At 47.5% G+C, this 27,373-nt stretch overlaps 1 protein-coding gene across 2 annotated transcripts; it reads right to left on the bottom strand.

Annotated features, from left to right (window-relative positions):
* Positions 1 to 166: 166 nt before the first annotated feature.
* On the bottom strand, positions 167 to 27,373 carry rap1gds1 (RAP1, GTP-GDP dissociation stimulator 1). Of its 2 annotated transcripts, XM_080893192.1 has the most exons (15): positions 27,118 to 27,373; positions 22,098 to 22,205; positions 19,453 to 19,575; positions 17,894 to 18,019; positions 14,118 to 14,264; positions 10,778 to 10,906; positions 10,032 to 10,157; positions 8,667 to 8,810; positions 7,986 to 8,117; positions 6,557 to 6,691; positions 3,905 to 4,030; positions 3,545 to 3,684; positions 2,539 to 2,665; positions 2,189 to 2,317; positions 167 to 1,798 (listed from the first exon to the last, which is right to left on the bottom strand). In XM_080893192.1, exons 1-15 carry the CDS (start codon positions 27,119 to 27,121, stop codon positions 1,671 to 1,673), a joined length of 1,824 nt encoding a protein of 607 aa, XP_080749318.1. In that variant the 5' UTR covers positions 27,122 to 27,373; the 3' UTR covers positions 167 to 1,670. The 2 variants fall into 2 exon arrangements, with proteins under 2 accessions (XP_080749318.1, XP_080749319.1); XM_080893193.1 differs by lacking the exon at positions 14,118 to 14,264.

The following is a 27,373-nucleotide window of genomic DNA, read 5'->3' on the forward strand; positions in this document are numbered from 1 at the left end:
CGTCCTGAAGTCAGATGAACTCAGTGGCACTCTGGTCCACACCACACGACCCTTCATCATGTGACCCGTCTGTGTGCTTAAATTATATCTTCAGTTCAAATCTAAAGATTCTTTGACTTCACTCGAGGACTCGAGCTTCACTCTAGACAAAACAAGAACACGTGAGTCGTCACCAGCTATCGTCTTTAATTATCTGCATTACAATTATCTGAGTTACAATCCTCCAAAATATACAACTCATGACATGTACAACAAACATATATGCTTATAGTAGTTGATGCAGTGACTAAGGATCTCTACTGGCATGTGTCATAGAAGAGCACGACTCTGATAAATAACCATTCATACCTTTAAAAAAGAAAAGGACCAGGTGTGGGCCCGGACAGGGACAGGGTGAGGAGCACGGACGACAACCTGCTGCATGTAAACCAAGTCTGTCCTCCAGAGGGCGCCGTGCGGGGGCTGCTTTGTGTCTGTCCTATTAACTGTTAATCCCGGTTCCAGCTGTGCGGCCACAGAGCGTACACGGCAGTGACCCCACGGACACTCGGGGCTGCGTTTGTGGGGCCTGATCTGAGGTTTCCTGACAGTCTGAAACAATAACAGCTCACTGATGCTTTTTGTGTTCAGGCAGAGCTACCACGTACTAACAGGAAGGATGTCATATATCCGACATGCAGCTCCTACTGACCCTGTGGGATTTGACCTCTCCTGCTGTTACTGTACGCTCTACAAATTCCTGTGAAACTTCCAGAGTCTGCAATTAAAGACCATTATTCACAGTATGATGTCTTGGATAGAGTCCAGGAGCTCCTGCCGAGGCCATCATTTGTTAGGAAGGGCACACGTCCAATTTGCTCCTCTGCTCGTATTTTGTTTGTTTGAACTGTTTGAACAGCACAATTTAAAAACGGAATAAAATCGAGTCCAGGACTCGAGGTGTCAGCAGGAAGAGGGCTGGCTATGCTCTGGAGCATGCAAGCAGCGGACAGGTAAACGCGGCACACCTTGAACGGGACTAAAACATGCACAGCTCCTAGTCAGCGTGTACTCTATCTACATGGGACACAGCTGGGCGCGTCATGGCTGTCTGCTTCGAAAAACCAAAGAAGATCCACAACAGGAAGGATGTTCTGTGCACACTTTCTTGGACGGCTTACCGGCAGATGGCGTCACAGCTATGGTCATAAAGGAGTGTCGTCTTCGATCTATTGCATCAGGCAGTCTATGGCGCTCTGGTGGAGCTACGGAGACGCATGCACGTGTAGAGGGGGTAGGGTTAGACTAATGCGTTCGTTAGTGGCTCACACATCAGCTGGTGTGTGAAGCCTCCTGCTAACCGTCTGAATAAAACTACAAATATGGCTTCCAGAGGACTGTATCCGTCGCGCGTCTAAAAACAGGTTTTCACTTTGACTAGTTTGGAATTATGGTGAGGTCTTCAAAATAAAAGCTGAGCTTGTAGGTAAGCACAAAGTATTACACATCAGTCTAACCCTAGTGGAGGTGGCAGAGACATGAGTGGACATCTGGCTCGCAGTTCACATGACATGGTACCTTGGCACATGACGATGGGGCACGGGGGAGCGCAGTGGTGAGGTGTCACTGGAGAGGTGGGTATCAGGCAGGCATTGGGGTGGGCAGGTGTGGGCGGGGTCAGACTCAGTCATTTAGCTCTGGGCCGTTAGCCGCTGCTCTGTGAGCGACGCCTGGTGTGATACCGTCTTGTTTTCGTGAGCCCTCAGCTTGGAGACGATGTTGATAAACGCCAAGCTCTGGACCTCTTTATGAAGCGGCTCTGAAGAGAAACACAGGAGGCAGGCGTGTTATCAAAGGCACAGGTCCCAGCATGCACAGTGTTTAATCACGTGTTTAAACACAGCAGTTTGTGCAGAGACCCTCCAACACTCCTGCTGCTGAGGCAGTCCCATCGCTTGCACACTGACAGTGAGACTCAGGCAGACGCAGTGACCTCAGCGCTCTGACGCCAGGGCGCCGAAACACCGACCGGTTGAACCGTTTCAGCTTTTATTTGTCCGTCTGCTACCTTCTTGTCCTGCTGTTATTTCACATTTTTAAAGCTGCGTTACACGAAGACATCCAGAGTTTCATCAGCACAACACATTTGATCTCTGCAGCCAATCAGCCGTCACATAGAGCTCAAACATGTGAGTGGTTACAGTCTCACCTGAGCCCATGACTGCACAGATGAGGATCATGGAGTTGTACTTGATCTCCGGTGCGCTCCTCTCATCTGACAGCAGCTTGTGAAGCACAGACACCAGGCCGGCTCCCACCAAGTCCTTCTCAGCTGCAACTGAAATGCAAACTTTCATCCAGCTGCAGTGCTGCACAAACGTTACAAGCTTCAGCGCCACATTTCTAAACACGCTCGTGTGCAACACGGCTCCTGAAACGCCTTCAAAGTCCATTATCTGAGATTCAACAGTAGCGTGTAACCACAGCTGCTCACACCTAAAACATGTTCTGTGTCACAGATGGTGACGACAGGGATCATGGATCCTGCCTGGATCTTACCTAAATCCAGGGCTGCTATGAGACCCAGAGCCACCAGGGCTTCATTCTGCATGATCATGTGCTCACTGGTTGCCATGGTAACTAAGTGTTTGACTCCTCCTCCCTGGATGACAGTCCTCACTACCTCCTAAAGAGAGAAAAACAAAACCACAGAATTAAAAACACGCAGAGGTTCAGCGCACTGTGAGCTGTTTTAAAGAGAACTACATGTAATAATAGTTACATGTGACAGGTTCTATCATTTAAAATAAATCAAACAGTCACATCTTCCATAAAAGGCCTCTCATCCACACATGCAGAACAAATCCAGCCACAGGAGTCCAGAAATCAGGTGTAATAATCAGAAATCACCGTTGGGCCTGAACATTGACTGTTCAGTTCAATGTATGTAGCATATTCGACTGTCAGTACCTTCAATGCTAATCGCTCTGATAGGACATTATGGTGGACATTATGGTGGACAGCATCGGACGCTGCACTGAGGTCTAGCAGCACAGAGACGACTGTCAGAGGCCATGAGAAGATCAGTTGTATGAAAGCAAGGGTGGAGATTGGCCTATATTAGCTAAGAAAACGAATTCACAAATATGGGTGGAGGTGACAGCGTCCAAATAAAAAGCAGTGTTAGTGAAATGATCCTGAATATTCTCCTCTGTAAAGGTCAAAGGTGAGCGCTGAGTGTTTACCAGCCTGGTCTCTGAACAGTGACGTTCCAGCTCCAATAACGCTAAAAAGAAGCTGCTCAAACATGCAGGATGAACTTTCTGGGAAACTCTGATCAGTGCCAGCTAACTGATCTTCACTACACAACATAATCAGCACGTGTGGGTGCAGTTAGCTCTCAGAGCTCAGTCGTTATCGATGCCTTTGACTTCCAAACGTCTGCCAGGCTGCGATCCTGGATTACCTCCCACTCTGGAAACCTGAATGTGGACCGGCTGCAGACTTGAGCAGTTAACAAGCACAGCTGCAGTGTTGGAGGGTGAGTGATGGCGTGTGGTCTGACCTTGGACTTGCTGTGTCGAATGAGGGCAGACAGAAGCCTGTTGGACTCGCCCATCACGCCTGCGTGGTCCTTGGCTTCGCACCACTCCACCAGCCTTTCCACCAGCTTCCCATTGGTTCCCAGGTGGTCTGCTGCTTCAGCTGAGCCAACACACAGTGGGCAAGGCTGCCGTCATTGATGCTGCACACGTGAGTAGCTGCTTTCATATTTGTCTTAATGACTCAAAATGAAGGCTGTTAAGAACCTCTCCTCATTGCCCCGCACAAGCAGAACTCCAGCAATCACCATAATGATGCCTTTGGATACCAACGGTTCCAACATGAATAAAACTGAACATTAAAGACAGAAGCCAGCGTTTACCTTGGGTGTCGATGAGCATGCGTAGCGTTCCCAGCAGTTTGAACTGCACTGGAGGCATCTCCGACTGCAAGAACTTCAACACCACATCTGCCACTCCAGCTGACAGCATCTTGGATTTGTTCACCACTGCAGAGGAAATAACAGAACAAACACTGTTCACAACAAAAAACAAAGTTATATGATGCTTATATCGCGCTGACAGCATCAGGCACACCGCTCCTCCTTCACTGTGAAGCAGCTGGCCTTCCCAACCCTGAACAACAGCTCGGGAAGAACTCCCATTTCAGCATAAAGATCCATCAGCTGACTCACGAGGAAACATCAGCTCTTTAACTACCAGCAAAGAGAACATCAGCAATATGCTGTTATTAAACCCGTGGCTGCCAGACAGTATTTGGTAAGAGCTGAGTGATTATTGCAGGCTGGATGAGTCACAGGTGGATCATGACGGAGCAGATCACAGGGAGAAGTGTGCCATAAATCCACAGCTGAACGCAGCAGAGAGCCCACAGTGTGCAGTAACACACACAAAGAGCAGAGCCACAGGATCAGACTAGTTCCTGGCCTGAGCAGCAGAGCTGAGGATGTAAAGAGCTGCAGACGGAGCGGTGACATCAGTGGATGACTTGCTGACTTTGCAACACTTTATTTAAATGTTTTCCTTCTGTTGCCGTGTGCAGCTCCGCGGTCAGTGTGAAGATGCAGGCAGTGCTCAATCCTCCACAGCGAGAGCTCAGCGTCTTTATCTCAGAACTAATGAGCGAGTCTATCCAAAGCTTTTCTAAAACTCTTTCTACAGTAACTTATTTATTGAGATGTTAGCATGAGGTAGCATATAAGGTAAGGTAACATATAATAACAGAATAATCTAATAACATGTATCATGCTGTTTGTTTTACAGTTTGTTTACTAGTAGATTATATGTTACACCCTCACGATCTGTTGATTGTTTTGTTGAAAATAAAATGAACTTGTTCATGAATGACTTCTTGACGAGCATGTGGGCGAGTCCTCCGACTGGGACCACCGTCACCCTCCACATCCTCTCCAGCTCTTCTCTGAGCCCTTGGTACCCCTACAGCTTCTCGTGTTGCTTCTTCCTGATATTGCTGTCATTCGGAAGCGCTACATCGATCACTACGGCCGTCTTCTTCTGTTTGTCTACCACCACTATGTCCGGTTGGTTAGCCACCACCATTTGTCCGTCTGTATCTGGAAGTCCCACAGGATCTTAGCTCGGTCTTGGGGGCATCTCCCATTTTGACCTCGGGACTTCCAGGTTATACTCGGCACAGATGTTCCTGCACACTATGCCGGCCACTTGGTCAAATATCCTTGGGGAAGATACTAACTGCTCTCCAATGCATCCATCAGGGTATGAACTTAGCGATAAAACATGGAAAGAGGTGCTTGTGGGGAATGACTTGTGCAAATCCTCAGTCCTGACTGCCTCCCCTCAGGACTAAAGACTGAAGCTAAAGACTTTCTTGCATTAACTGACTCTTAACCTCGTTCAGTGGGTAGATGAACCTACCCAGGCTAAGGGCCACACCCTTGACTGGGTCTTTTCCTGAGGCTTGGACATTCGCATAAAGGATATAAACAACGTTGGGATCTCCGACCACGCCCCAGTCATGGTGACTTAGATACTGAACTGGACTTTACGAATAGTTGATGCTGAAACTGCGGCAGATTTCTCTCTGTCTTTCCTGAATTCTGCATCCACTACTTTTGGTTGTTCTGCCTCTCATATGGTTGAAGACTTTGCAAACACCTTGTTATCCACATGCTCTTCTATCCTTGACGCTGTTGCACCTAAAATGAAGCGCCCTACAACCTTTTCCCAACGCTGGTTAAACGACTCTACGCGCCTTAGGACGTGTCTGCTGCCATGATGAGAGGAGGTGGAGGAAAGATCAACTCCAGGTATCCTGTGAAATCCTACGTTCGAAATTTCCAACTGCTTTTCAAACCTACTTGCTGATTATAAGTGAAGTCAAATAGATTGGCAGCACTTGGCTGCCACAGTGAGGGTGTACGTCGTTTTTCTCAGGACTTTTTCTCAACATTTTCTAAGGAATGGGTCGATCTCTGGAGCTCAGTGGACAACTGTCAAACTGTGAAACGTCTGAATATTCCAGCCAACTGTTAGTGGAGGTAACTGGGAAGGACAGCAGCTTAGCCACACAGTCCCCAGACGGTACATGTCTGCCTGCGCTCTGTGTGACTGTTTAAGAGTTTGAATAAACACTTGGAAATCGTAACCCTTCCCAGAAGAGTTGAAGCTGTTACAGGGAGGGCCAACATCATATTAAACTCTGTGGATGAGACATCACCCAAGATCGTGTGCAGGCAGACAATACGTTTGGTGATATAGTGTGCATGTGTAGTGTGCATGTGTAGTGTGCATGTGTAGTGTGCACGTGTAGTTTGCACGTGTCATGTGCATGTGTAGTGTGCACGTGTCATGTGCATGTGTAGTGTGCATGTGTAGTGTGCATGTGTAGTGTGCACGTGTAGTGTGCACGGACTTGTAATCCCATTTTCATGCATGAAGACTTCACAAAGCTTATCATTAGAGCAACTATGTAGCTGCAGTGTCCACATCTGGTTGTCATCAATCAGGAGGTGTAACCTGATATATTGACCCACCGGGTATAGCCAGGTTCCTCAGGGCGCTCAGGGCTGCGTGCTGAACAGTGACGTTTCCTTCCTCAACGTGCCGATCCAGCAGCTCCAGAAGCTTCTGCACGATGCCAGTGTCCACCATGTGGATGCAGTTGCCATCTGCAAACAGCAGGAACAGTATAGTTGGGTGCATAAACACATTGTGTGGTTATGTGGGTACAAATGATCCTTATCTGCACTGTTTAAAGCTGCAGACGACCCCCAGACTCTAACCCAATGAATGTGGCCTAAATGAAAACAGCCCCAGACAGGAGCCTGTGATACTGGTGTAATGGATCCCCACAGGTGTAACCCTCCCAGCAACTGGGAGACTGGATCATAGATTTTAGTTGTTGCTACTGAAGAAACTGCTTTTCTCCAACTCTGTGTTGAAGGATATGAATCGAATACTGTGAACGAGGTGAAACAGTGGTGAGCATTTGGTGCTTATTGGAGTACTGAGGATAAATCATTAGTCTGGATTCTAACTGGTGATAATGGAGGGTCGATGCAACTAAAGCGTGTAACAGAGGTTAAATCTAGTTCAGGGTGCTGACTGTGAGCATCCTCACAAAGTGGCAGAACGCTCGACTTCCTCTCATTGATGTCTATTGATGGGTTAATAAACACACAGAGTGGGCGGGGCCTCTGGCAGGTCTTCGTATGAGAACCATGGCCTTGGTTTACTGTTGTTCTGATTTGTGTTACTTTTGGGAATAATGGTGGTGAAACTGGTGTTTCTAAAGTTTGCTTTGTGTGTCTGTACTGGGGATACTGGTGTAGCAGTGTGCTAACCGATATTTAGGTGCTGCTGTCTGTGAGTTTCAGGACGTGGCTATGACATCACTTCCTGTAAGAGTAACGCCAGGAGTTCATCTCCAGAAAGAACGGCCGCTCTCTCCTAGTCGATGAACACGTGGGAGCGATGAAGCTTCAGCTTCTGTTACATGTGACTGAAATGTTGCAGCCATCACAGGTGCTGGATCTGTGTGCTGCACTCTGTGCATGAAGGCTGCTCCGACTATCACCAGGTCATTAAGGATTCAGTGTTTTATTATCAGCTACCAGGTGAGTCTGGCCAACGATGCCTCCTCGGTAATGCTAATAACACTCTGTGCTGCTTTATTCCTCATTACTGACGTTTATTTTCAGTGAGGGAGAAAAACATGGAGGTCAGCGCGTTTCTTTCTTCACTCCATCGTTCAACTGGGATACCAGTGAGTGTCATTAAACTGGTGTGAGTTCCAGAGTCACTGGGACTAAGATACAGGGCTGACATTTCCAGATTCCCATCCCCTCAGTGATGAAACGTCTAACGCTGGTGCTGGAGGGCACAACGTTCCACAGTGTGGCATCATGTCACTCCATAGTTCACATTTTGACTTCCTCAAACATAGAGCGACTCACAGCTTACCATTGCGAGCAAAGTTAGCGATGGCCAGCGCCCCGGCCAGCTGCAGCTGATGGTTGTGAGATGGTACCCAGGACAGGACCCTCTGGAAGACGCTGCCCTTTCCTCCCTCAAACAGCTTCTGCATGGACTCGTCTGCACAAAGACGGGAAACAAGAAGAAAGGAGGCAGGAACAGAGCAGCTGTCAGCACTGTTACTGTTGGGTTGCTAATGTGTGGCAAGACTGCAGAGAGCCAGGACCACGCATGGAGCAGCAGAGATATCAGGGCTAAACTAAATGAATCACGTGATCAGGAGCTAGTTCCATTTCCAGCATTTGAACTGGGATCAGTGGTTTCCTCCCAGCGTTTGCTCTTCCTGTCACCCACGTGAGCTGTCTGCAGCACTCGCTGCTTGCTTCTTCTCTGGCGTGCTGGCCTCAGAGAGTTTCTGCCTCCAGTTTGCTGTTTCTACTTTTACCAAGAACAATCTGGTTGCATATTTTGCAAAGCATTGTGTTTTTATAAGAACTTTACTAGAGGAGCACATGCAGCTCCAGCTGCTCCGACACGTGTCCTTGTTTTAAGTTTTAGGGACCGTAAACACAATGAGACCACAATATGAGACATTATCACATACAGACGTGGATGCTATCGTAGCTTCTGAAGGCTGCTGTGGAACAACTGTATTAAGGAGAGCCATACCCCCGAGCAGCAGGAGAACCATCAGGTCAGAGGCGGTCTTCAGTTGGGCGATGTCCTCCTCCCGCTCTCCATCCACCGTCTGAGCCACGACTTCCAGCAGACACTCCACCAGGCCCGCCTCCACCAGCTGCAGCTTTATGACATCTGGCACAGGGAGGCAGAGAAGACCTTCAGAGAGCACCAAAGCCTGAAACTATCTGCTGCAGCCTGTCCCTGACTGGCCCGAGCTCTTCAGGAGCCTACATGAAAAGTACTGGTGGCCACCAGCGCTACTGTTCAGCCTCCTAGAAGCTAGAAAAGCTGAGCTCTGGAGGTCACTGAGATTCAAACACGTTTTAAGACAGGCCTGTTGTATCAGTCTAAACTGCTACGGTCCCTCAGCCCACCCAGCGCGGTTTGTACCCCAGAAGGAGCCAAACTGGCTAAAACAATGAGAAGTGGCAGGTCTGTGGTCATGAACTCAGGACACAGTGTTGGTTTAATCAGATCGTTGGTACTGAGGCTAATGACAGTCACAGCCGGATCAATGCAGATAATTAAATCATGCATGATTTTAAAGCTCCAGGAACAGGAGACAGAGCTGCACCAGGTTCCTCTGAAAGACTCGTTTCACCTGTAACACTAACAAGACAAACATGGCACAATGCACCCTAACAACAAACAGTTATCCCCAAATGAGATCAAAAGTAATGAGAATCACCAATCACCACACAGGTGATGCTGCAACCAGTGAGCCGGCTGCCGTGGCAACCAGAGACAACTAAACAGAAAGGCTGTTTGCTGTAGGCAGGCCACAGAGGCAGAAACAGGCTCGGGTCAGTGCAGACGAGACGAACTCGCCAGTACGTCGTAAGCAACCATCCCTCTGTCTCACAGAGCACTGAGCCACCCTTCAAGCTAAAGGCTCGTGTTGTCCCAGCACAGCCTGCATGCAGTAACCAGCGTTTTCCCAGTAAACCGATGCTACACTGAAAGCGTGGCTCAAAGCGTGCGCCACCAGGACGCTGACGTTCAGGTTATTACAGAACAGAGCTGTCTGTCCAATGAAAAGCTGCATGACAAATAAAAGAGGCAGAGCGTCTCTGGAGTTAAGTAGGACGTTGTCCTGGAGACTGACAGTGTGGGAGGACTCGTGTGCCTGCAATGGTGATAACAGTCAGCTCTGTGCTGCTCACACACTGGTGTGTGAAAGCAGGCAGCTGAGACCCACAGGAGCTGCCATGACTGTGCAGTTAGCCTGATGAGTCACAGCATCGTTTACTATACAGGAGGTGGTGAGCATGATGTCCATGTGAAGCCCTGCAGCCTCCACGGCCTCCTCCTGACTGAAGAATAACAACGCTGTTAAAGAAAATAACCCGTTACCATTTTCTGCGAGCGGAGCCAGAACTTCAAAAATCATTTCCTTCTTCTCGTGCTCCATCTGTTTCTGGAAGAGGTGCACCAGCTCCTCAGCAATGTTGGTGGATGCAAACTGCTCTTTGCTGGACTCTGGAAAACACAACAGGAGAAAGCTCACACTAGTGCACCGAGTGTGCTCACTGCAGCTAACTGAGCTAACTGTGTTTCATGAGAGCGTGTCTAACAGGTTAAACTCTGTACTGGAACATGAAGCCAGACGAGCCACCGCACCACGTGGGACATGGTGCACGATCCTCCAGGCCTGGAAGGACTAGTACACATGGGACTATCTGGAAGCTATGCATCAATATCATGGGGAGGCGGAGACTGCTACTGTGTGTGTGTGTGTGTGTGTGTGTGTGTGTGTGGGGGGGGGGGGGGGGGCTGAAATGTCAGTTTGTGTTGTATTAAACACAAACCACATTTTAATTTCCATATTTAGTCTATTTGCTTAAAATCGTACTGTGCAGCTTATTTAAGCTGTTAAAGAGAAAAAACACTGATGAAGTAAAAGTCTCTTTACCACAAAAACGTAAGTGGGAACAGCCGTCACATGTGACAGGAGGAAATGATGGTCTGTAGCACTGCTGCTGCTACTTATTCATGGACTCAGCATGTGAAGTTTAGAAAAGGCTCAGACTGGTGCCACACATGTTACTGTTGTTTTTAAAGTCCTGTCACAGACTAAATGCACGTGTACATGAACTCACCGAGCTCGGCCAAGTTCCCAAAGGCAATTAGACACATTTCTGTCAGGGCTGTGTTGTGGGAGTGGATGCCAAGCAGCCTCACCAGAGTGGGAATTACACCCATACTGATCAGCTGGGCTTGTAGGGAATCTGTAAAAGCAGAGAGGCACAGAGTTGTCAGTGTTACAAAACTCAGCTCAATGTTATTTTTACACAGCGCCAAATCACAACAACGGTCGCCGCACCTATTGTAAGGTGGAGCCATTAATAACAAAGAAACACCAACAATCACATGACCCCCTCTGAGCAGCACTGTGGCCACAGTGGGAAGGACAAACTTCTTCTTCCAACGTACTTTTAATGCAGCTACACCGAGGATTTGTGAGCAGGCGTGGCCTGTCTAAGGTCACGTCCACGTGTCTGACTTGGAGTTCAGACTTGGTCATTTGGTTTTCTTGCTGTCTGTCCATGCAGAGATGGACATCATTGGGCTTCACAAACTGTTGGCCACACATTCTCCTTCAGACTTTGTTAGCAGACTTCATGGTTCCCTCACAGTCCTGAACCACATCATCTCATCACCACTGCCACGCTGGACTGTTGGTAATAATGCTCTCAGACTTCTTCATCGGCTCTTCAGTCGCTTCACTGGTCAGACTGATTTAAGTGAAACAGTAATCAGACCAGGCTGTGGTTGGAGGAACTCACAAGAAGGTGGTGAAGTCACTGAATTTATACTTCAACAAGAAGAGGCCAAAGCCTGAGTCAATGAGACAGCAAAGAGAAAACTACATGTGTTTATTCTGAGTCCAAACAGTTTGGTCCAGACACTCAAACCAAACCTCTTCAGTAGGACTCAAGTCCAGACTTTGACTTGTCCATCAGCTCCAGGACGTCCTTTTGTCTGTAGACGTGTTTCTGCTCAGCTTTGAAGCTCACGGCCGTTGTCTTGTTGACCAATCAGGGATTCGGTGAGGATCTTGTGGCAGACTGTCGTCTTCATGACGCTGCCGACCTTCCAGAGTACAGCCTTCTTCTTCAAAATGCTCCTCAGTAATGTGAATGGCCGCCCATGTGTTTAGTCACATGCCTTCAAAGGTCGGTGTGTTGCTCCATGGATCAGCCAGACCATCACTGACCCACCAGCAAACCAGTCACGTCTGTGAAAGGCACAGACTGGAAGCACTGGACCTCCCAGCTCTGCTACTCCATGGCTATAGGTTCAAATCCACTGAAGGGCTACCCTGATGTACCCCTGAGCAAGAGCTGCCCACTGTTTCACTGAATGAACGGATTAAGTGCAGAGGACTGAGCACATTAATTAATAAAATATACATTATTATTATATTATTATTTATCATCATTATTTATCATTATTATTAATAATAATAATGATAATAATAATAATAATAATAATATTATTATTATTATTAAAATACCACAAAAATATTTTTTAAAAACTTTCCCCTTTAAATGTGACCTATGACCCATACAGTTCAACTCCCCCACTAAACTGATACTCTGAAATTATGAGTGTAGGTCACATACATGTCTTAAAACTCACACGCGCACACACGCACACACACACACACACACACACACACACACACACACACAGTGCAGTAAGCATGAGTGTGAGCTGCTGTCAGAGCTGCAGAGGTTGCAGCACAGTGGAAACAGCAGTGAGTTTATGGACACGATGGCAGGAGGAAGAAGAGTAATGAAACTAGATGAGGCACAGTTGCAGTGACAGAGCAGTGGATGAAGACTTAACACAGCCACCCAACGACATCCCTGAAATGCCCCAAACCAATGAGCTGATATATCCCACAGGCCTGAACCACCCAGTGAGTCAGTGAGTATCTTAAGCTGTGTGGACGCTGGAAACCAGTGTGCCATCATGGTTCCCTTTGATGGGGACAGCTTGCAGCCATTCGAGGCTGTTTCCCCTCTAATGCAGTTACTATTGGTCAGTCTCACTGGTTCATCGCTGTCAGAAACCAACCATTAAAACGAGCGCTACCAAAACCACCGGTCCACATTCCAGCTGTCAAAACTGTCACGCTGAAGGTGAGCTAGACGCCACCGATCCTGTTCAAACCCGTCTCTGCACATTACACTAGGCTATGATCAAACCCTGTGTCATTGCTTCAACAGCAGCTACACGTGAAGTCAACCCCACCAGTGCCACCTGTCAGCCTCCATCTAGGGTCACCTACAAATAAATGTGATCTTTAGAAACCATGACCTCTGACCTTGAGGTCAAACATTTTCAGTAGAAGCACCCATGATGTTAACCTTATTCACAGTCACAGGATTTTTAGAAAACGTGACCTTTGACCTCGCTTCTGGTTTGATTTATAAAGACCTACGTCACCTCACTGTCATGTAATCACATTCACAAACTCGAGTGACCACGCCACCCAGCGGGGCGCCGCCTACACCACCCAGAGGGGCGCCGCCCACACCACCCAGAGGGGGCGCTCATTTTATTAATGAGCGACAATAAAAACAACAACACTGGTCTTTCAAAGTGAAATGTTCATGTTAGAAATCGTCCCGTTTTAAAGTGTAGCTGCATTTGACATCTATCAAAAAGACATGAACACCTTGATCGCATTCATGTGCCAACATTTCCACGTGTGCGTGTTTACGTGTGAATGATTGTTCGTGTCTGTAAGACTTTAGAGGCCGATGAAGAGCCTGTCAGCATCCTGACCTTTGTGACCAAAGTTTTGGTGCAGCTGAAAGCCAGCCGTCATGAAGTGTAGCTGTTCATGTTAACAATAATCCAGTGTGTTAAACTGTGCTCGTGTCATCACCGCTGCTGTGCTATCAGTGTTGTTGACAAACTGCTGCAGGTGTGGCAGCGCTGTGCATCAAACTGAGCATCGAGTTTGTGTGGAGAATGTTTTACAATCAGATTTCGTGATGCACGGCTGCAAACAGACATGTTTGAGTCAGTGTGACCGGACGTGCCTGAGAAAAGCGTCACCTTTCAGAAAGCTACGTCCATGTTTACAGCGTCTGTGTGCATATAGAAGCTACCTGTATCCAAACAAAGCAGCTGCTGCTGACCAGCCGATACACAAACGTCAACAAAGGATTACAGCCGAATGACAGTGACAGACACGCCCCCTGGAGTCAGGCAGAGCAACATGAGGCATGGAGGAGCGCTAGCCTCGCAGCAATAATGGCACATTAGATGTGAAGCTGAAACAAAGAACAGGAGAGAGCACAGGAGAGTAGAAACCAGGCAAGAAAAGAATCTGTCGGATTCTACTGTGTCTGCACTGAAACAGAACATCCGCTCATTAGTTAGGATGAGTTAGAGTGCTTCTTTGGGGGAGATGGTCATTACCATTATCATTGCTATAGTTCATCAGCATGCCACAAAAGACAGTCAAGAGCTTCTCATTTGCCGGCTCAGTATTTTGGGAGAGGGACTTTATGTGTTCAGCTACTATCTGAGCCCCTCCTGCCAGGTCAACTGCACTCCTGCCCTCATCTGCAAAACAAAGAGGCCGGGACACAAATCAGCCACACAGCAAAGACAGATGGTCAAAAACAACCTGGAACATGGAAAAGCAAGGTTAAGTGATCAGAGCATTCATAGAGCCATTTAAACCACGGCTGTCAAAGGTCAAAGGTGAACGACAAAGGAAAGGACTACGGCGACGCTTCAGGTCCAGTCCGAAGCAGACGGGTCGTTGTCATGGTTCAGCGAGGCTTCATAGATGTTGTTTGTTCTGCTTATCAGCCACCGTTCATGTAAGTAACCCAGCTAGCTTTGTGTGGCAGCAATAAGACGCAGCGAATCAGCAGCTTTGCAGATGTAATCAAAGCTCCAGCGAGCCAAAGCGTCCTCAGACAGGACATCGATCCCCGAGCTTTCAGTGCGATACAGGAACCATGTGCCGCTCACCAGAGACCTGTCTGCGCTGCTGCTGGTCTTCAACACCACTGACTGAAGCCCATCACTGTGTGACGCTGTAGACACTCGGACACTCGCCTCCACACGTAGATAAAACCAGCATCCACCGACTGTCATAAAGCGTTCCCTACCAGGAATCAAGAGGCCAAATATCCAGCTGGGATTATGTTTGTTGATGGCAAAGCCTGGTCCAGGTCAGGATCCACACATTAGTGGATTTATATTTCAGAGAAAGAGACGTGTAACCAAATGTGTGTTCTCTTAAAGTCGTATCCTGTGATTTCACTGGAAAAAACAAACAACTCAAGATTGCGAGTGTAGGTGACACATCCGAGGCCTCTGCTGGGCTCTAAGCCACCCCAGTTACCTGGACTGGTCTCCTGCTGTGTTTTTGCCTCGAATAGTCAAACTGTGGTTTCCACATGTGGCAGAACTGGTTTCTGTGTTGTATTGTTGGATGTTGCTGAGGTAGAGCCTTTGTAGGTGCTAGGGTCCACATTTAGTCCTGTGTGACACCAGTTTAAACTGGGTTTGGGCATAAAACACGTACTGTTGGCCTTTATAAAGAGCGCACAGGCTTCCATGGACGAGGCGTTTTTGTGACCCAGGTCCTTTCTTGATGTGCAGACGGCAGGGAGGGAGACATTTAACCTGAACACACCGACAGTTGTGGGCTGGATATGGTGTCACAGCTGCACAGAGGCTTTGCTGAGAGTCGCCCTTTATTTATATATATAGATCAACAAACCACCTCACTCTGCTCAGTGAGGTGACCGAAAGCTCCAACTTGAAGGAGTCAGGTAACATCACCAACGATCTTCTTCCATCTGCAGTCGGAGGTGTTGGTTCTTCTGACCATCCTGAGGCACAACTTTCACCTCCTGTCCACTGAAGTTTAAAACAACATGGCTGAAGAACGCAGCGAGCGAGGGATGACGATGCTGACGCATCATCGTAGGACAGCAACGACCATCCAATCAGACAGTTATCTTCATACATCACTGACCGAACAAACATCTGTTTTTATTACACTGACAAACGGTTTCATGCTGATTGAGCTCTGACACCATGTGACATTAAACACACACACACACACACACACACACACACACACACACACACACACACACACACACACACACACACACACACACACACACACACACACACACACACACCGTGTGGCATATTTAGCATCAGCAGTCTCAGAGCATTGAAGTAACTTTGGGTCAGTCCGGCGCCTCAGGTTCGTCTGTACTCCACTGCGTTGACACTACAGACCCGACATTAAAACACTGTGCGACCCACAGTCCTCCACCACCTCCACCACCTCCATCACCTGAAGCCTTTCTCCTTTAAGGACTTAAACTGCCACCGTAAGCCTACATTTAGCAAGTGCATATAATCTGGTGTGAGACGGTCATCAGAGGCTGGCACTGATGGCGGGCCGTGTCTCGTTATGCGTGCTCGGAAATGTGACCACGTGTGGCGTTGCTATAGCAACCGTACTGCAGTATGACACATAAAATCTGGATTTTTGGACAACATAATATAGCACAAAGTAAAGTGTGCATGAAGCGGCGCTGAGGTAACAGAGCGTCACAGCTCTCTGCACACGCTCCCAACGACGTGCCGTCCTGGCAGGAATGCTTACTCCCAGAGATTTACTGGTGATTCCCACGTTCAGGAATCCCATCTAAACTTCACCCTGACTACTCTGCCTCCATGGTGATTCATGCTGTCACCCACCTTGTTGACACAACGGCTGTATCCCAATTCAGGGTCTGCAGCCTCAAAGGCCGCATTTTAAGGCCGATTACGTCACAGCGGCGCGACGAAGGCTGTCCCAATTCAAAGGCTGCTCGAAATGCGTCCTTCATTTCCCTGAATTTTAAGGATGTGGCGGTGTAGACTTCGTGGCCCAACATATCCCAGAATGCATAGCGCGGCGGTGGGTGTGGATAAATTTGCCGGAAAAAAAACGGCGGATGATGGGCGGCCGAAGAGTAAACTTTAAGTACTGAATATGATGTCACTTATTTATGTGCAAATGTTTAATAACGAAGAACATTAAACATTACTGTTGGCCACACAAAGTCATGTGACATTAGTGACGTTTGTACTAACTTGGTTTTAAAGCCTTTAAATATACGCCGTCCAATAGCTGAGCTTAATCAGAGAATGATCAAAGCTCAGGTAGAAACAAACAAATGAACAAAAGATTGTCTCCTTCATCTCTGTCAAACACAGCTGTATGACACGTTTCCAGCTGTTAGTATCATGGTTGCTAGGCAACCTGAGCAGCGCAACGGAGGCTAGACCGTCCCTCGCATTTCCGGCCTTAGCGGTCTTTGAGTACGCGGCCCTCGAGGATCGTTGAGGCTGCGTACAGCCATACAGACAGTGTACAGCAGTCTGTGCTTTAAACTGCCACACAGCTGCGCACAGCTGCACACAGCAACGACACTACGAGGCACCTTAAGAAGAAAGCAGCAGTTTGTCACAACATGGAGGCTCCGCCCCACAGCGCCTCTCACAGCACCTGCGAGGCCTTTAAAGTCGGCTCACACACACACGTGCGCACACAGCAAAGCACAACTAGCATGAGTGCACAGGAGTGCAGGACGCAGCACAGATCCTCCCTGCTGCAGGAAGGACGATGAGATTTCTTTAATGGTCATTTCCTCTGTGGTTTGTGCTGGACACGCGTCCTGTTGGGTACGAAGGTTGGGGTATTCACTCCTCCACACACCCAGCTTGTTAGCAACACAACAGAATATGCACGGACCTGACAGCTGTGACTTACATGTCACTGTTTACATGTACCAACTGCATCTGCACTGCAGCCGTCAGCACTGCAGCTGCAGTGTCTGCAGCAGAGCGTCATCGAGGCCTGAAGCTTCTAGAGCTCAATCAGGAGCCCGACCCTCAGACACAGGCTACATGTACCAGTTTCAACACTATCATTAAGATGAATAAGCTGTCTTAATTACACAAGTACAGCACTCACACACTTCCCCTCTAATGTTTCTAACTAGACACGGTACAGCTGCAACACTCAAGGTTCAGGAGGCGGGACAGTCAATCAGTGTGTCGTCAGAACATGTGAACATCACATTATCCATAAATAAATGACGTACCTAAACTCCAAATCCTTCTGTACCACGTGCTGTGAAGACTGAGTGTGTGAGACTCCTACTTACGGCTGTCGTAACAGATGTTGCCCAGAGCTCGGCCAGTCTGCAGCAGCACCTCCTGATCGGTGGAGTTGAGCAGCTGGACTAAAGGAGGGATGAGGCCGGCTTCCACACAGGGACTCCGCATGAACTCTGGAAGCAGAAAACAGGTCAGCATCCAGCTGTGTCAGATTACCAAGCTCAGAGCATCAGCTACATACAAAGACCGTTATTTCATCTTCACATGCTTAAACCAGCTGAGCCCAACCAAGAGGCTGAAAACATCGTCCTTTCATCAGACACAATCAGACTTTCTGTTAGGCAGTGGTCAGGGATGGCTTCGTACCAGCACTTACTAATGTTACGTTAGAGACCAGGAAATGAAACAGGAAGTAGATTACTGACTGCTGAATGAACAACTGACAGTCGTCGTATCCTGTCTGTGGGAAGGAGGCCTCATCAGTCAGTGTGGATCATTTGGGCTGTCGAGTGGATAAGACGCTGCAGCAGCAGCAGCTTGATATGATCAGGTGAAACTGCTGGACTGTCTGTAGCCCAGCAGACGTTTCCAGAAGCAGTGGCATAAATGCCAGCAGGTCACTGCCAGGCTTGGCAAACTGCTGGGGAGTGATGATCAGCTGCAGGAAAGCCAGCCATCATCCTGACCTTCTCCTGTTCTGATCATTGTCTGTCTTTACACCACACTCAGGAAACAGAAGCCATGCATGGATCCTGTGCTCACACAATAACCTGCACGGACAGTTTGGCTCTGAAATCCACATAAACATGACCCCTGTGACCCCTGTGACCCCTGTGACCCCTGTGCGCCGACAACGCTCACGCGAGTGTCAGAACTGATCCGCAGAGAAGCCAGGTAGGAATGCAGACACCCAGGAGGAACGACAGGCTGCCCACAGCAGGAGGAAGAAGCCACTGATGCCAAGACTAGGGGCTGTGAGTGTCAGATCCACGGTCCAGGATGATCTTCATCATCCCTGCACAAAGGTGCCCCAGAGACCATCCTACACACAGTAGCAGAGCAGAAGATCCAAACTGGGAGCCAGCAGAGTGGCTGGGACAGGCCTCAGGAGCCGGAGTCCTGCAGCTTTGAGATCACCCTGCTGAACACGCCTGAATCAGGTGAAGAGCTCATGTTCAGGGCCTCATTCAGCATTTAACTCAGCTGACATGTGTAAAACCTGCAGGACACTCGAGGCCTGGAGTTCCCACCCTGGTAAAGAAACATCTGTGCCGCATACGACGCGAGGTCCCCAAGACGCCACCACAGCTGCTTCAGAACAACTGGGCTCCTCCTCCTACGTGTTCCTGCATGACGTCAGGTCCCGCACAGTCGAGCAGCTGCTAACCAACCAGATATACGGCGTTAAGAACCCCGACAACAGAGGAGCAGGGTCCAGGCGTGACATCGGGTCTGTGTGCAGCGCAGCCCTAAAACCACCAGGATACTACACAGGTAGATGAAGGAAGGAAGGAAGGAAGGAAGGAAGGAAGCAGCTCGCTCCCTCTTTTGAGATGTAGGAAAGAATCGTGTTAGTGGGGGAATAAACCTAGAAAGCAAACCTCACCATTTTTTGCCACCTCGGCTATAATGTTGGCGACTTTGGGTGTGCAGGAGGACTGTGGGTGTAACAGGGTGGGGAACAGGGGCAGGACGCCCATCTCATGGATCTTCATGCTGGCTTCAGTGCCTGAGGAAGGAAACACAATTTAGTCGAATCATGTGAACGCATCTGAAAACCTTTATTCATGTAAAGCATTCATGTGGAAGTAACAGTGGTTAACGTAGCTCCATATCTACTGCGGCACTTCTCCTCTGCCTGCACTGACATTAAATCAAGCGCAGCTTTACTGTTGTTTCTTACAGAGGCAAACATTAAGTGTTTATTGGAACACTGCTGAATTATACAACCAGATACTGTCAGGATGGTCATTTTGCTTCAAACATCCTGCATTGACTCGTGCATGTGGAACTAATGTGTGAGGGAAGAAATCTTTGTGTCCAGTGAACAATTATTTACCATCTTAACACAAAACTGCTGTGCAGCATCAAAAGAGGGATTGTTGTGAGTTATTGTGCAGGAAGTGCAAAAACGATGACTAGGGAATGTTCCTGTGTTGTGTCGTACGGTGATGTTTGCAGCAGCTGAGCAGAAACAAAGATCAGGGACACGTTTCGTTTGCTAAATTCTTTTAGAGAACATGTTTGAGTCTTTACAGCTCCACCAACTCCACGGTTGTTCTGGGCTGCATTTCAGAATAATGACAAAGCCTGATGAAAGTTTTTGAAATAAAGCTTTGGACAGATTCTCTGCACTGGCAGACCAGTGAGCCCAGTACAGAAGAGGGCAGGTCCACTGGGAAAGAAAGGAACTGGATACGTCTTATTTATTTTGCAGACCTCTGCTGTCACAGGTTGTTTCTCAGAGCATTTGATGGTGCAGGAAACTGGACTCACTGACACCTCCACTCTGTCTGCATCTGTCTGCAGCACAGACCTGCATCTAGAAGTGTTGTGATGGTCCGTCTCTCATCACTGTTAGTCATCTTTTCCTCACAGCACCGTTCATCTCAAATGGGCATCTTTATATTTTTAGTGCCGTCATCACGACTGACGCGATTAACAATGAACCCCTCTGAGAGCAGACCGAGTCTAAGGCTGCGTTCACACTGCAGGCGAAAGCGCATCAAATCCGACTTCTTTGACCCTCTGCGACCATCTATCCATCATGGTGACAGTGTGAACGGCACAAATCCCATATCTTCAAATCCGATCTGGGTCACTTTCGTATGTGGTGCTGAATCCGATACACAGCTGATGTTTCAGAAAGCGACTGCTGTGTGATGGTCAGGTCGCATTAAATCCATTTTTTACGTCACTGACACAAGACAGACGGCAATTATCAGCGCCGGAGAAGACATCGCGAACGCTTCCATCCAGTGAAACTGCTGGGAAGACAACGTGAACATTTTATTTGTTCTGTATAATCTGCAGATCCTGACAGAAATCTGCAGCTGTCCTTTGAAGCACCACTCCTCTAAAACAGCAACAAGGATCATTATTAGGCCACATGTAGATAACACAATAACTTTAGAACTTAAAGGTAAACTGGGAAACGTAAATCAATGAGCGTTCATTCTGAAAGACCTGCTGCTTTTCTCTTTGAACATTTGTTGTGGCTCATTAATAAGACAGAAGCACTTCTGTGAGCAGCTGTAAGCATCGTCTCCTAAACGCACTTTATTCACCCCTGAAACATACTCCTGTCAGAAACACGCACACGTTGGATTTTGCATTTTCTAAGAACATAATCGGAGCAATGACATAATCGCGCTGTGCTTCCATGTCAGCATAACCCGAGTGCGAGCATCACTTGGTCTCACTTGCTCGGCGTGCACAGCTGCTCCAAGCATCTACAGCAGTACTTTAATGAAAGGCTCACATTATGATTCTGTCCTAATGATCGAATCCCTGAACAACTTTCAAAGGCACACATACAGGTAAGTATAACAAAGTATTTGCTTGTCTGCCTTCACGTATGAGCCTTTCTTAATCCACAGGTTTAATACGCAGCTATAACAGGTCCATCAGGACGGCACCGGGTTAGGGCTGTATTTGTCTCACACTCTTCACTCCAGTTCATCCCAAAGGTCCTCCTGGGTGGAGCTCAGGACTGTTGCTCCACACCAAATGCACTCCTCCGTGTGTTTTACGGACCCTGCTTTGTGCAGCGGTGAGCAGTCGTGTGGGAACAGGAAGAGGCCGGCCCCCAACTGTTCCCACAAAGCTGGGACCTTGAAGTTGTCCAAAATGTCTCAGTGTGCTGAAATGAGTTATTTTCAGTGGAACTAAGAGGTCCAACTCCTATAAATCAACCCATCACCCCCACCAAACATGGCACTGTGCAATAAGTCACGCTGATCAGTGCTTGTTGTTATAGTGGTCCAGCTATGAAACTGTGTGTACTGTAACTCAACCAATCAATTCATTTATTCAGAGCACATCTGAAAAGTGATCATTCTGCGAGGACATGCAGAAGACTAAAAACCGAGGACGGGTTAAGTACGGTTCATTTGTAAACACACGGATTTACGAGCTCAAGTCCAAACATGAAGACTGATATTTATTCACGTTTCTGAGTTGTAGTTCAGAAACGTGGTCCAAGGGAGGCGTGCTGACAGATGCACGCGGAGGTTACACGCCTGTACTCACTGTTGTTGGCGAGGGCTTTCAGCAGGCAGTCCAAACAGCTCTCCACACTGTCAGTCGCGCTGTCTGTTGACGCGATCTTCAGCTTCTCTAGGGCGTCACTCAGGTTGTCTGGAAGCAGAAACATTTCATCACCAAAGGTCTGACAGGCAGACGTAGACTGTGGAACTGTGGGAAAAAGCTTTGAATGAAGTTTAACATTCAGCCTTCGAAGCTAATAAAGTACTGTACCTGCAGACTGCACGTCTCCACACCACACACATGATATTGCTTTTTTAATTTTACACTGGTTTCATATTATGTCTGCAGCTTCTCTGTCTCTGGATCTACAGTAACTGCACCTCACCGGTGCTCTGGACAGTACACCAGTTGGCTTAAGTGTGGTACAAACAACCCATAAATACAACAGATTACTAATACTTTCCAGTGCTGCCATCATCGAGTACTAATCTAATACCACTGTTAAATTATGCAAGTGTAATGCTCAGTGGGAGAAGAGACTGGGAGTTGTAACCACACAGCTCAACTATATTTCCAATAACATCAACATCATCTGTGTGGTGTGCTGATGATTATGTCACATGATGCAACCACAAAGTGGCGAGAGTTCAAAACGTGCTGATAAAGAACTAAAACAAAGTCACGTCTACTCTGAAGAAGCAGCCTCACATCTGCCATTTGGCCTGACACGTTAAAGCAACACTCATAGATGTTATATCAGTCACTGAACTGTGGTACGCGTACTACTGGTGGTACTGGGAAGTCTCCAGATTAAATAATATAACATGTTCAGACTGAGGGATTTCTGAAACATTCAAACGTACAGCTCTGCTGTCACGTCCAACATAAAGACAGGAAACTAAACAGCAGTGATGTTTGTAAGGTTACTGAAGTTGGGCTAGCTGCTGTATAATGATGTGCTAACACAGCTATGTTAGCATAAACACAGTGAAGCTGGAGGATGAACGCCAACTTTTTTTCCCACTCGATAAAAGCTTTAAAATGAACAGTGGGAGTGTCTGTGAAGGTTCTCAGTCATCCAGGTCATCGTAGTCAAAGGAGCTTGCAAAGAAAAGCGTCTGGACTTCTTTAAATTGCTTGAAGACGTTTCACCTCTCATCCGAGAAGCTTCTTCAGTTTAAGGTCAAATGGTGGAGAGTCCCAGATATAAACCTAGTGGGAGTGACCCCCCACAGAGGGACAAAAGGACCCCCTGATGATCCTCTAATCGCCTGAGCCAAGGTGTGAAACTGGGTGTGGGTCCCAATCAGCCAGAGTTTCGGGTGAGTTCATTGTGAAACCTGGGAAGGTCACTCTTTCGAGGATGCCAATGTTCACATTTTGGACAGAGAGGACAGATGGTTTGAAAGAGGAGTGAAAGAAGCCATCTATGTCCACTGTGAGCGACCATCTTTGAACAGAGGCGGGGGTTTACGACACCAACTCTCTGCCATCTATAATCCTGTTTTGAGATCCCTTCCCAGACGCCTTAACGCCCACTCACATCCTGGGCCATCTGACCTCAGGAATTCGCATGATAAGGTGCGGCCAGGTTTCACAATGAACTCACCCGAAACTGGCTGATTGGGACCCACACCCAGTTTCCCACCTTGGCTCAGGCGATTAGAGGATCATCAGGGGGTCCTTTTGTCCCTCTGTGGGGGGATACTCCCACTAGGTTTATATCTGGGACTCTCCACCATTTGACCTTAGAACTGAAGAAGCTTCTCGGATGAGAGGTGAAACGTCTTCAAGCAACTTAAAGAAGTCCAGACGCTTTTCTTTGCAAGCTCCTTTGAACAGTGGGAATAAAAACCGAGACAGGCCGACTGTTTTCAGGGGCTTGTTCAGATTAAACAGAACAAGATACAAAGTAGGGCGGGGCCATATCATACTGTTCACGGTAATACCGGTATAATGTTGGGCAACGATAAGAAAATGAAATACCGTGATAGAATATGGGGGAAACGCGCATGCGCAGTGCCTTTGTTTTCATACGCACATGGCGGTGATGGAGAAGAAGAGTGAAAGCGGATCGTTGAATGAAACATGAACCTGAACCAGTTTGTAAAAATGCTGCAGCTTCACTGGTGTGGAACTGGTTTAGCTTTCGTCCGTCAGATACACAACAAAGCACTATTTTTGGTAGCGCATGCTAGCGGGCCGTCGTTATTACCGTGTTGTTTGTAAAATACGGCACACTTCAAACCAATCCTTTGATTTTTCTGAAAGTCGACAGAGCCCCTTATAATCCCGTGTGCCTTATGTATGAATTCTGGTTGTGTTTACTGACCTCGAAACGATTTTATGTGCACGGCGCTCGAAACTCTGTCACATGTTTCAGTACGACTTTGCTAAGCTACGAAGCTGCACCGCTTGATGGATTGTTGGAGCGTTACGGCTATCGTAGGCGGAGCCTCGCGGAGTGATACGTACTGTGCTTCAACATAATGTTACCGTATTGTGTGTGTATAACCTCTTTTTAAGTGTTGTGGATATTATACATGGTTATGCTGAGGATATGTCGGCCAGTTTCCACTGGAAATGCCTTTTGGTTAAACTGTCAGCGAGGAATTTGCACTGTTACATTTTTATATAACTTTAATACACATAAAAACAGCTGCTTGTTTAAGTGCAAATACATTGATGTTTGTTTGTTTTTTGCACTAATAAAGTTGTGGAGTTGTAAAGTATTTTGTCTCGTGTCAATTATATCGTCAGTTATATCGTTATCGCAAATTTTCTAATGTATATCGTGATAAATGTTTTTGGTCATATCGCCCTGCTCTAATGCAAAGTATTAAAACATGTTAAAACACAACAGCCTTTTTAAACGTAGTGTAGTTTACTCATACGTCATCACTTACTGACTGCATATCCCACCTGTTTTAATGCAGTACAGTTATTGTTATTATCACTCTTCCTGTTCATGACAGTTAAAATGAATAACAATCATATAAGAAATAAAATTGTTGTATACGGGGCCCCATTCATGAGTGAATGAAACCAAGAGTAAACAGAGTAACTGTAATGTTGCTCATGTCTTTTCCAGACTGATTTAAGTGTACATGTTGTCTCCGTGTTCATTTTACATATGAGGTATAATGAAAGTGGGTGAACAGCACGAGGCTGTGTGGTTAGGTGTTGGTCATGTTGGAGCTCAGTTAGAACCATCGTTGAATGGCTGACCAGACTCCCCAACACATGTTTCCAGTGGACGTCTACCTGTAGACGTCCACCATCTACTTACAGTTTGTAAGTCAGATTTCTACCATATTATTCCATTTTTGCTCCTTACCTGTCGAGTGCGCCAATAAAAGCAGAAATACAAAACTAATTCACCTGCCAGTGTTTGTCATCTAGGGTTTAATTCTAATAACTCTTCTTTTTGCTCCCTCGTCTGCCTCTGCCTGAGCTAATATCATTTTCAAAGTGTCCCATTCTGACATATGCTATTCAGATAGCTTGAACGACTAAATATTAACATCAGTATCAGGTCTATAATGCAGTACTGGTGGGCAGAGAGAGCAATATGTCAGGAGGACAAAGGCAGAGTAAGAGCTTAGAGTGGGATGGAGGCGTTGATACAGGAAGGAAAACTGTCAACATGAAACATCCCTGAGGATCTGGTCACGTACTGACCTCATCAGCCTCCTGTCCAAAATGTTTAATGATCTGATTTCGCTCATTCTTCTTCTCTTTATTTTATTCAGTTCAACTATGAGCAAGTAGTTGGCGACAGTGGGAAGGAAAAACTCCCTTTTAACAGGAAGAAACCTCCAGCAGGAGTGGCTTATTGTTGTGCCCAGTTACGGGTGAAAGAACAGGAACAGGACAAAAGACACGCTGTGGAAGAGAACCAGAGATGAGTAATAACTGATTATTACACCTGTCAGCATTTAATGAACAAGAGTAAAGAAAAAAGGTGAGAAAAGAGGAAACTCAGCACAGCGTGGAAAAGCCCCCACAGCCTACAGCTAGCTAACAGAGGACTCAGGGTCACCTGACCCAGCCCCGACTATCACGAGCACTACAAGTCATCAATCTGCTGATCACGCAAACTGAGTCCCACGTAGCACAAACCACTTGTTTAATATCTAAAACAGATTATAGGATGTTCGTCATTAGTTAGTGTAGTAGTGACTATGGGCAGCTTTAAGTGTTGTGCACACAAACAGTTCCTTAAAAAGTATCACAGGTGCTGATGCAGTGATCTGGCTGTCAGCTGCTAATGCACTGCACAACCCACACAAATGGCATGAACAGACATGATGGACATGATGCCAAATATACAGTTGGTGGAGTATTTTGCTTGCTTGAGCTGTCAATCACTGACGCCTCTTCTTCACAGCAGTGCTGCATTTGAAGCCTGACAGGTAAGCAGTAACACACAGTGAATGTACAGCATGCTTTAAGGCCAGCTCACACACACACCTACAAAGATGCAGTGGTACATGAGCTCTGTGCTCAGTCTGTGCACAAACAAGATGCAGAAACAACAACGTCACATAGAGCAGTGCAATGCATCCAGCAGCACAAAGTGGGCTGCTGGATGCATTGCATAACAGCTGTGGACATGGAAGAGTGCCATGAGCTCCATCAGCAGCAGCGCACTGCCATTTCAGAGGATGCACATTCATCCAACCGAGCGCTGCTTCGACCGCTTTCCAGTCCCAGCTACGCTGCGGGGAAGCGGTGATCAAACGTAATACTCGTCCGGCTAAAGCGTTGTTACAAAGGGAGGCGCGGACAGTGGGTAACGCTACCCCACCCACCCAGCCGAGCACACGATCCAGCTACACTCAGCTTTTCATTAAAAACAGCGTTAAACGGGACACGGTGGAAGCAGAGCAGCACACGCAGTGGCTGCAACGCCGACACACAACGCCCGCCGTCAGACACACGTCGCATGTTGCGGCCGCTTTCATAACAAGCATCTGAGGATGCCCCGACTGAATGGCGAGAGCCGAGCTGGTTAGCAAACCCGGCACAGAGGGAGTCGGCTAGCTAGCAGTCTACTCACCCATCGTGGCAGGACGTGTCTGTGGAAGAGAAATTGGCGTGTTCAGCTCCGTAAACAGAGTAGTACTAGCGCCGCCGTTCGTCTTTTAAACTGCCTCAGAATCGTGAAGTTAGCGGGTGTAGGTTAGCTAGCTCGTTAGCCACTTTAAATAGCAACCACAGCCACAGGGCTGGTAGGTCAGGCTAATAGATCTGACTTCCTCTCACATCCACTTTCACAGTTACGACGTGTAGGCTGGGTCTCGTATCAGCGACTG

The sequence above is a fragment of the Rhamphochromis sp. 'chilingali' genome, assembly GCF_963969265.1.
Source record: "Rhamphochromis sp. 'chilingali' genome assembly, chromosome: 1".
NCBI lineage: Eukaryota > Metazoa > Chordata > Actinopteri > Cichliformes > Cichlidae > Rhamphochromis > Rhamphochromis sp. 'chilingali'.